The sequence below is a fragment of the Dreissena polymorpha genome, chromosome 6 (assembly GCF_020536995.1).
Source record: "Dreissena polymorpha isolate Duluth1 chromosome 6, UMN_Dpol_1.0, whole genome shotgun sequence".
NCBI classification, from domain to species: domain Eukaryota; kingdom Metazoa; phylum Mollusca; class Bivalvia; order Myida; family Dreissenidae; genus Dreissena; species Dreissena polymorpha.
The window spans coordinates 57,052,191-57,063,869 of NC_068360.1; the positions used below are offsets into that span (position 1 = coordinate 57,052,191).

At 35.3% G+C, this 11,679-nt stretch overlaps 1 protein-coding gene across 1 annotated transcript in view; it reads right to left on the minus strand.

Annotated features, from left to right (window-relative positions):
• Window positions 1–10,278, minus strand: part of LOC127833498 (inositol 1,4,5-trisphosphate receptor type 2-like) — a 183,782-nt gene extending 173,504 nt beyond the window's left edge. The window contains exons 1-3 of the mRNA XM_052358786.1: window positions 9,601–10,278; window positions 5,539–5,609; window positions 3,721–3,845 (exon numbers count right to left, since the gene is read on the minus strand). Of these exons, the coding sequence (XP_052214746.1) occupies window positions 3,721–3,845; window positions 5,539–5,609; window positions 9,601–9,686 (282 nt within the window). The 5' untranslated portion in view covers window positions 9,687–10,278. The remainder of the gene's footprint in view (window positions 1–3,720; window positions 3,846–5,538; window positions 5,610–9,600) is intronic.
• Window positions 10,279–11,679: the final 1,401 nt, after the last annotated feature.

Sequence of the window (11,679 nt, forward strand, 5' to 3'; positions counted from 1 at the left end):
TTAATAAATGGGCAGTCTCTGTGAAAAGGGGGTTTAATGCATGTGCATAAAATGTTGTCCCAGATTAAATAAATGGGCAGTGCTCTGTGAAAAGGGGGTTTAATGCATGTGCATAAAATGTTGTCCCAGATTTAATAAATGGGCAGTGCTCTGTGAAAAGGGGGTTTAATGCATGTGCATAAAATGTTGTCCCAGATTAAATAAATGGGCAGTGCTCTGTGAAAAGGGGGTTTAATGCATGTGCGTAAAATGTTGTCCCAGATTAAATAAATGGGCAGTGCTCTGTGAAAAGGGGGTTTAATGCATGTGCGAAAAATGTTGTCCCAGATTTAATAAATGTGCAGTCTCTGTGAAAAGGGGGTTTAATGCATGTGCATAAAATGTTGTCCCAGATTAAATAAATGGGCAGTGCTCTGTGAAAAGGGGGTTTAATGCATGTGCATAAAATGTTGTCCCAAATTTAATAAATGGGCAGTGCTCTGTGAAAAGGGGGTTTAATGCATGTGCATAAAATGTTGTCCCAGATTAAATAAATGGGCAGTGCTCTGTGAAAAGGGGGTTTAATGCATGTGCGTAAAATGTTGTCCCAGATTAAATAAATGGGCAGTGCTTTGTGAAAAGGGGGTTTAATGCATGTGCGAAAAATGTTGTCCCAGATTTAATAAATGGGCAGTGCTCTGTGAAAAGGGGGTTTAATGCATGTGCATAAAATGTTGTCCCAGATTAAATAAATGGGCAGTGCTCTGTGAAAAGGGGGTTTAATGCATGTGCGTAAAATGTTGTCCCAGATTAAATAAATGGGCAGTCTCTGTGAAAAGGGGGTTTAATGCATGTGCGAAAAATGTTGTCCCAGATTTAATAAATGGGCAGTGCTCTGTGAAAAGGGGGTTAAATGCATGTGCATAAAATGTTGTCCCAGACTAAATAAATGGGCAGTGCTCTGTGAAAAGGGGGTTTAATGCATGTGCGTAAAATGTTGTCCCAGATTTAATAAATGGGCAGTGCTCTGTGAAAAGGGGGTTTAATGCATGTGCTTAAAATGTTGTCCCAGATTAAATAAATGGGCAGTGCTCTGTGAAAAGGGGGTTTAATGCATGTGCGAAAAATGTTGTCCCAGATTTAATAAATGGGCAGTGCTCTGTGAAAAGGGGGTTTAATGCATGTGCATAAAATGTTGTCCCAGATTAAATAAATGGGCAGTGCTCTGTGAAAAGGGGGTTTAATGCATGTGCGTAAAATGTTGTCCCAGATTAAATAAATGGGCAGTGCTCTGTGAAAAGGGGGTTTAATGCATGTGCATAAAATGTTGTCCCAGATTAAATAAATGGGCAGTGCTCTGTGAAAAGGGGGTTTAATGCATGTGCCTAAAATGTTGTCCCAGATTAAATAAATGGGCAGTGCTCTGTGAAAATGGGGTTTAATGCATGTGCGTAAAATGTTGTCCCAGATTAAATAAATGGGCAGTGCTCTGTGAAAAGGGGGTTTAATGCATGTGCGTAAAATGTTGTCCCAGATTAAATAAATGGGCAGTGCTCTGTGAAAAGGGGGTTTAATGCATGTGCGTAAAATGTTGTCCCAGATTAAATAAATGGGCAGTGCTCTGTGAAAAGGGGGTTTAATGCATGTGCATGAAATGTCGTCCCAGATTAAATAAATGGGCAGTGCTCTGTGAAAAGGGGGTTTAATGCATGTGCATAAAATGTTGTCCCAGATTAAATAAATGGGCAGTGCTCTGTGAAAAGGGGGTTTAATGCATGTGCATGAAGTGTCGTCTCATATTAGCCATGGCAGTCCGCTAATCAGGGACAACACTTACCGCATAACCTTAATTTTTGCTAAGAAGAGACCTTCTTTGAATGAAAAATATCAAAGAGGCGGAAAGTGTTGTCCCTGGTTATACTTTGCAGACTGCACAGGCTAATCTGGGACAACACTTTATGCACATGCATTAAACCCCCTTTTCACAGAGCACAGCCCATTTATTTAACTAATGGCAACTGATTATAGTGGACGTGAATTATTCCTCTGATGTTTTGTTCACTCTTTTATTGAAATAATTGTTGCATTAAAAGCTGGTGGCATAATTCACTATAATCACAATAAGTTTACAAAATAATGTAATATTAAATGCAATAAATAGCAAAGTAAGTAAATCGAAAGTATTTTGTACATGTAAATGTACCGTAAAATTATGCTTCAATTAAACTCTTCTTAAACAAACTCAAATCAATGATAATAAGCAAACATTTAAAAATGTTTTGATTGTAACTCTTGAAGAAGTATTCGACTAAATAAAAGCTGTAACAACGCATGCTTACATCAGTGTTATATAACTAGATCTTAATATTCTGTCAAATTTAATCATCATTTTAATAACTACTATTGTTATTATACAGATTATTAATATTTAAGTAGATTTTTAAGTTGATTAAAATATATAACTATTTAAATTAAACAGTTTGTTTAACTTGATTTGAGTTAATAGCTATGTGAGTGAATAATGTCTCCAGCAAACCCCATGTATTAAACATAATATGAAGTTTATGTCCATTAAAGCACAATGAATTATCTACCACGGATATTTTAACTGTAACTTAATTAAAATTTGAACTCTTTTTAATCTGGAGAACTATTAACACAATGAGCATCAAATACTAATACCAATAGTCAGGCTATCAAACTGAAAGTGTCATTATTTATTTAAGTTGTTCTCTGAGAAATCCTGTTATAATACCTTAAGAATCGTTCCAGATTAGACTGTTCAGTTGATGAGTATAAAGGTAAAGAAATGATATGATGATGGTGAATGTGATGATGATAAAAATAATTAATAACGCTTTTCACATTGACTTGTATTTTGTTTAGAGTTAGTTCCTAGAGAAAAATTACATACAAGCTGAAAGTTTTGACCATGAAAAGCCTACATGACATATGATATCCTATATTTAATTGTTATACTTTTGGATTACAAAAAATACAAATATTTTCAATAGTTATAATTAAGAATAAAATGCACAACATGATGAGATGCTAGAATCACACAAGTTTTAAGTGCTATACATTAGTTACTAGGGCTAATTGAAATTGTTAAACATAAAGCAACTTTAATGCTTGGCACTATTTTGAAAAAATATTCTGCTGCCTTACCAAACTTTTATATTGGACATTGTTTTAATAGCAATTCTAGTGTCCTACCAACCTTTTGTGTTCAGCATTGTTTAAACCCTTTCTCACTCAGATGCAAACAAAGTGTAAATGGCTATATGCAACCACAACGAGCATAAAAGGAAAACAGCCTGCGATAAACTTGCTGCTCATAAGTACCTTAGTGGTCAAAATCAAGTGTTTCGCACTTATAGTCTTAATTTTTATCTGATTTTCTAAGGGACTACAAATGTGTCAAAGTGCATATCTGAGTTCTAAAGGGTTCATTATTAGAGCCTTGTTCTGAGAAAACTGGGCTTAATGCATGTGCATAAAGTGTCATCCCAGATTAGCGTGTTCAGTCCGCACAGGCTAATCAGGGACGACACTTTCCGCCTTAACTTGATTTTTGGTAAGGAGGGACTTCCTTGAAACTAAAAATACCATAAAAGCGTAATGTGTCATCCCTGATTAGCCTGTGCGGACTGCACAGGCTAATCTGGGACGACACTTTTTGCACATGCATTAAGCCCAGTTTTCTCAGAACACAATTCATTATATGGCTGCCCTACCAACCTCTTTCCCATGCAGCTGACTTCTCAGGACATAGTTCTCTGGGTCCTCCTCAATCTTGTCCTGTAGTTTCCGCAGCTCTTTGTTCAGCTTGTATCTGTTGGCCACACACACTTCGAACGAGAATACTGAAATATATGTGAGCCGCACTTTCAGATAACAAGGTTTAATCAATGTGTGTAAAGTGTAGTCCCAGATTAGTCTGTGCAGTCCACACAGGCTAATCAGGGATGACACTTTCAGGCTAAACTGGATTTTATCTTAGAGACTTTCTTTAAAAGCAAAATGCAGTGATTTTTTTCCAATCCAAAGGGACCCAGTCCACTCCAAAAATGTTGAAAAAAAAACACTGGAAGTGCTCAATACTTTGAAAGAAACAATTGCACTGAAAGAATATGAGTATCGTTCAAAATGTGAATATATCAAATTCCAATACTAATAATGCTAAAATAAATTAAAGATCACACTTTGGTAACATTTCACATACTGCAGCAGTAAATACATATTTAATACTTGTATTTAAGTACAATAAACCCATGAGTAAACCATAAAACAAATATTTGATTGTATTAAAAAAAAAAGGAAAATTTACTGACACAGCAAAAGTAATGTCATAGTTTATGGAATATTTTTTTACATTATACATGAGCTTTGCTCTGAGAAAAGGGGGTTTAATGCATGTGCATAAAGTGTCATCCCAGATTAGCCTGTGCAGTCTGCAAAGGCTAATCAGGGACAACACTTTCCACCTAGACTAGACTTTTGCTAAAAAGAGACTTTCTTTAAACAGAAAATATCATAAAAGCGAAAAGCGTCTTCCCTGATTAGCGTGTGTGGACGGCACAGGCTAATCTGGGATGACACTTAACGCACATGCATTAAATCCCCTTTTCACAGAGCACGGCCCATATGTAATCCTCAGCTATACCGAATTGGTCTAAGGATTGTGGAGCAATTAAGCTAAAATATAAGCAAATCAACCCGAGGTTAAAACACATAATTCACAGCTGACTATAGAATATATTTTGGGTCATTTATTACACCAATAGGCAGAGAGAATTTGCAGTGTTATTTACCATTTTAGGAACAGTGCCAGGGCCCTTCTAATTGGAAGAAATTGCGTTTTTTTTACTAGAATGGGAAAATTGTTGGTGTTTTTTTCTAGCAAATACTTAAACAATTGAGAGTAGAGATGTTTTTTTTCTAACAAATACTTAAACAATTGAGAGTAGAGATGTTTTTTTCTAGCAAATACTTAAACAATTGAGAGTAGAGATGTTTTTCTAACAAATACGTAAACAATTGAGAGTAGAGATGTTTTTCTAACAAATACTTGAACAATTGAGAGTAAAGATGTTTTTCTAACAAATACTTAAACAATTGAGAGTAGAGATTTTTTTCTAACAAATACTTAAACAATTGAGAGTAGAGATGTTTTTCTAACAAATACTTAAACAATTGAGAGTAGAGATGTTTTTCTAACAAATACTTAAACAATTGAGAGTAGAGATGTTTTTCTAACAAATACTTAAACAATTGAGAGTAGAGATGTTTTTCTAACAAATACTTAAACAATTGAGAGTAGAGATGTTGTTTTAAAATTAAATTTACTAAGGTTCAACTTATAGAGCTGAATGTGAAAATGAACAAAATGTTGTTCTAAGTTTTTTTGTATTTTGGAAATGTCAAATAGGGAATTTTAGGCAGCTAGCTATTTGGTAAAACTATATTCTTGTTGGATAGGAAATTAGGAACCCAATTTTGGCCCCATATTTGACCAAAAACATCAACTCTAAATTCATTTTTACTTTTCTTACTCACCATTTTGATCTTTGAAGTCTGGCTTTTCTTTGTTCTGTTTGGACCCAACAGCAACCTCATTGTGTATAGAACTGAAAGTATGCAAGTGTTATACATACCCGATACAATACCATTTATTATTAGCGGATATCATAAGTTAGTAAAAAACAGTTTTATATTATTTAAAATGTTTTATAAAACAAGAATGCCTGGTAAATGTCGCATAATACCTCCATCCAAACAAGTTATTAAGCATTAACTATTTTCTATTTTAACCATTGGTGCCCTTGACATCTACAAAACTGACCAATATGCAATACCAAGCTACATGTGAGCAACCTAAGAACACACTTTCAGTGCCATACCTCCTCCGAAAAAAATTATTAAGTGGAATCAATTTTTTCAACTTTTTAGTAACAAGACCTTGACCTTAACATAACTATCCCAAAATGCAATCCCAATAGTAAAGGAAATAAAGGATATTTCACTGACTAATCAGATTACTGACATGAGCCACAAAGATATCTCACTTTTTCTGAATATTCTACAACTTGGATCACAGACAAGAATAACAGGATAAATATACAAAGAATTTATAATATTTCTATTGCTTTTTCACTACACTCCCTATTTTTCCTATACTGTCTTTCTTATCCCCCCGCACGCTCATACTGTTCCTTCTTTGGATTCTAACAACCCCTTATTCCCCCCCCCCCTCTCCAACACAATTGCCCCCTTCTCAACTCCCCTATTTTCCACTCTTCCCCCCCCCCCTTCCATACATGCCAGAAATGTTCAGGTCCAAATCGGGACATTCCATTAAAAATGTTGGGACATTTCACCAAAAAGTGGGACACCTAAAACGATCAATAATGCCACCTTCAATACAGTCAGTAATCAGTATATTACAAAACCTCATAATTTTTGGCAAATGTTGACGATAAATGTGTTTAAGAATTTCATGAACACAGACGTTCTCCATTTTTCGGAAGTAAATACACATGTGCACTATGCGGATGAATCCATAACATGAAAAGTGGAGCATGCTTCTATTTGACTTCAATATGGGACAGAGGCATGTGTAATCGTTTGACGCGATGTGAGTGCATCGAGCACTGTTTAAATTTAGATTGTTCATCAATTATGTAAAAATTATTTTCTGAAATCAGTCGAAAACGAAAGTCAATTTATGTGAAACGTCAATGTGTATTGGTTAGCACTCAATTTGTTTGATATACAAAACTGGTGTTTTGACAGGTTTTTAAGCCTCAGGTGGTATAATACACAGAATACCGCGTAATAGTATCTTTGGACTTGATTTGGGGCATGAAATAAAAAAGAAGTCTGCTTTTAATTCACCACGATGCATCTATCACTAGCAATAAGCGACCCCTATCATAAAAACACCATGGTGTGAATGCCTGATAGTCAATAATTTTGCCCATATATGGCTCATAAGGTGTCAAAAACAACACTGGATCACTCGACTAGTAGATATGGTTTGTTAACAGAGGGCAATAAAGGGATTGAGTAATTTAAGCCAGACGGAGCTTGAATATTGAATTTTACTGTGACCTGTCCTTATAGAACATATGTTGTTCTTTTACGAAATGTGTCAGTTCGGGACTATGGGACAAACACCCCAAAAGCAGGACTGTCTTGTAGTCTCATTTATAAGACGCGCAAAGAATTTAGAGATACTTTTTATATAAATTCTTTGGAATGTCTCATCGTTGAAGGACCTTTTTTGTGGTGGAAACCAGAAAGTTTAAATTTTCATCAATTTGCGTAAAATTGCAAAATAACATTACCAACTCATTCAGTTTTTATTCAGAAGTCCATTTTTACATCAAATATCCTCGATTTGAAGTTAGAAAGGCATAAATGCTTCAGTTAAACTTCTGCTTAAATCGCAAAACAATCACTGACCTGTAGCCATGTCATGAAACTGATTTAAATATGAACCAATCAGAAGAAGGCATTACGGTCTAAAGTGAACGCGTAATTTTATTAAACATGAGCTTTTAACACCGACTTTTACCTCACTAGATCTAGTATGCTAATCTTTGTCGATTTAATGAGCATATGTTCAAAACAGATATGGTGCAGTTTCTATTCACTGTTCTAAGTTTCAGCAAGTGTTTATGCATGTCTTTTTCGCACCTCTGTCTGTGTTGTTTTATGAACCTACATTCTACGTTACATAGGACGGTATACTGTACGATCTGTATCAATATTATTTATGTACAATATAAAAATAAAAGATGTAATTTATTTCAGAACTTTTTAATTGTCAATTTTGAAAAAAAAACAATGCTAAATTAATCCAGAAAAGTATAACATCGGTTTACTATGTAACGCGCTGCAAAACAACAGACGAACGCAAACTGTATTTTACTCTGTTAATTCTTCCACTTTAAACCAGATGCTTTACATCGAGGTCGTGTTATCGATTTATATCTACACAGCGAGCGAATCGAGAGATATTGAAAAATTGAATAGTGGTTGGATTTAAATTGCTCAGGCGTGCAAAATTCAAAGTGTCATTACATAATTTTTACGGAACATTATCGAGAAATGAATTATCTACACAGGTATGTAAATATTATTGCAATCCGTTGATATTAAGTGTCTTATATCGGGGCTTGAATGTTGCGCACAAAATCCTTGCGCAACTATATAGACAAAGATAGCTTAATATTTGAGAGCGTCAACAAGTTGAACTAGACTGTCTCGCATGTATGACCGCTCCCTAAATTAACTCTTCCAATCCCACCTCATTGCAAGTTTTCTGATCTTTGCAGTTGTAGTATCAAGTATGGTTGTCAATATACAGAAGGTGAGCAGAGGGAAGGGGGTCCCTGTAACTTAACTAACATGTGCAGCCTTGGGCTCCAAAACAGCTTAATCCGGCCCTGAACATTTAATCAGCTGACAAACTTAATGCTGTTGTTTTTTTAACAACTATCATATAAGTTAAAACACTGAAAACTGTTTTAGATAATCATACACCGAGTTAAATAGATCTATGGAAACTTTTGTTATTTTCTTACATAGCGCGTCCAGTCAGTAAACAAACAGTATACACTTATTTCATGGATGCGCGGTGAACAGTCAAAACTGTTTCCCAAGGTATTAGGGATGACTTTGGTACTGTTGCCAGAGGCCGATAGGCCGAGGGCAACAGTTCCAAATGTCAGCCCTTATAGCGAGGGACAACAGTTTAGACTGTTCACCAAGCATCCATGAAATAAGTGTTTTATTACCTGATCAAATTTTCAACATAGAAATAACAGCAAACTAAATTTGTATTTACACACAACAGTAATCGATAAATAAATAATTTTGACTGTTTAAGTGTTTTAAATGACGTCATTTTTTCGACGAAATTGACGTCATTATTCCTGCGGGCAACAGTTCAAACTGTTGACCGGTCAACAGTTCGATATTCACCGGTAACAGTTTAAAACATTGCAAATTTCTTTTTCGACTAGAAAATAGCAAAAAATAATTAATTATCATTTATATAAGAAATCAGGTAATAATGACAATTGTGTCGACAGGGGAAATAACTAATGTGAAGATGGTTACACAACACTGTTTATTGAAAATGCAACTCCCATAAAGTGCGAATTTCCTTATCCTTTCAATACAAATTTATTTGCTTTTTCCATTCGCATTGAAAACTATTATTAATTTTCCTTCGGACAGTATGTCACGGCTTTTCAATGCTGTTTTCGAAGGGTTTATGGCTAAAGTCACTTCCGCCTATTGACCTTTCACAAGGCCTTTCACAATAATTCCCTACTGTAAATACTATCTCATATTCTGAAGTAAATACGTTCCCAACACAAGCCCTCAACAACAATTTTATCTGTTTTATTATCTGTCCGTCATTTACAAATACGCGTCCTTCATTGCTTCATAATTTAGTTTTTGTACTTTTCCCAATCTTTCCGAAAGGAATGCACTATTTATACTCTGTATGGGGATTTTAGCTCCCGCATTCTTCACAGAAATTAAACAATTTGAAATGTTAAAATAAAAAATACACTCATACAACCAATTTAAACATGTTTTTACCTGCTCTGTGAGGAGAATACAAAGCCGTATGATTCGGCCGAATAAAGACAAACGACGTCCCCCACACACAGCGTATCGTCACCCATTGCGTCGATGTCGACGTCTAACCTTTACGTCAATAGCTGAACGTTGTTTTGTAGAAATGTTATTCCGTCATTTTATCTCAAACTATTAGGATTCGCCGTCACATATCCAGATTAGAAATCCTTTCAATAATGTGTGTCAATGTATCCACTTAACTCTTTGCACAACAAAAACTACGGTTCCATATGTATTTTAGGACAAAACAACGCTTAAACTTAGTTTATTTTAAATTTTAATTAATTGAAACACCGTTAGATATTTTAAACGCACAATAAAAGGTTAATTATAATTATACAATAATAATCATTTTATTGTTCCAATCTCCCTTAATAACTCACACGGATTAAACGCACGTCCAAATGCAGAGATCTCCGATATAACAGCTGATCTATTTATCAAGTTAAGCGATTAGTAAAATTTCGAGTGCTCAGTTGAATGCACACGAATTGTCTTGTCTTATATTGCCAATAAACTAATCGATACCACTGCTTAAATTACATAGACGCGCACTTAAGTCAACACTTTATTTCACGTTAAGTTTAAGATCAACTACCCCTACCCGGCGACATTTTGAACCACTCACGTTATTAGAATGTATCCAATAAATAAACCGTAAATAAACCGAACGCCAACACGCGCAGAGATTGCCACTCGAACATCTACCCTAAAGAACAAGCGCGTCTAGCCGTACCGGTATTTAACACGTTTATGTTCATGTCTTTATTGATAGTCGATAATTAAAATATGGTAAACTTTCATGGATTTAATGAGTAAACAGGCTATGCGATTTATTGTAGTGTTTTTTATGTGAAAATGTTTACTTTATCTAATATTTATTGAATCGGTGGTATCCCTTTTGCGTGACTGTACAAATACCGCAAAATTCTAAGATCGAGTTGAAAAGGTAGTGAGTGAATAGAGTATTTAACTTCCAAATACCAGTAGTCTTTGCAGAAGACAATACCCGGTAGTTAACTATATTATCTCCTAAACGTTATCTGGTCTAAAAGTTACAGTAAATAATGAAATATAGTCAGTACACCGAAACTTATGTACGATATATAGTTATATACTATTCAATAAAGTATTCACTTATCGCGAAACAAAATAGTTCACTTTTTCCCTATAGTAACTCGGTTGTAGACAAAATGGTTGTTATCCGACAGGTGGATGTGTATCGGTCAATATGGAATATAAGGTTAGTGTCATTGTGTACTTGAATTTAACCGTCAATTTTAAGAAAGATTTACACGGCGAGACTTCATACTTAACAGTTTTAAACTGATATTTGATCGATTGCTCGTTTTTAAATACGATATGGTGTTGTGGTAAGGGCTTAATGCCTGTGCGTTAAGTGTCGCCCCAGATAAGCCTTTGCAGTCTGCACAGGAACGCAAATTTAGGTTTTTATGGAATTTTTCGTTTAATAGAAATCTCTCTTAACGAAAATCCGCTATAGGCGAAAACTATCGTACGGATCGCACAGGCTATTCTGGGACGAGACTTTACGCTCATGCATTAAGCCCCATTTTCGCAGAGTGGTTTTTGTTTGCGATCGAGCTTCTGTATCGAGCTAGTATCCCATTATTACTTTGTGATGGCTATACCCAAGCTAAACGCGGGGATTCTACTTGTTCTCCGATAAGCTCAACGATCGCACATATAAAATGAAAATGTGTACACAACGGGAAAATATTTACTTTTAACTGCAGTGTTCACCTTTAGTTTGGTCCTCAGCTTGTTAATGTCTAACAGTTACGCTAACATTGACCACGTCATAGTCTGAGGATGAAAATATTGACTCACCTTACACGGTTATACGCGCGTGCTATGCTATTAATGCTACAAATGCGGTCATAACTAGCTTAAGAGTCATTCCTCAATTCACGATAGTCAAAGCGTACATGGTAGCTGCCCTACAAGAACAAAGTCGATCGATGGTAGCCAAATCCAACCTCCGCGAAGAGTTTTGACTGTAACCAGCATCGCTCTATC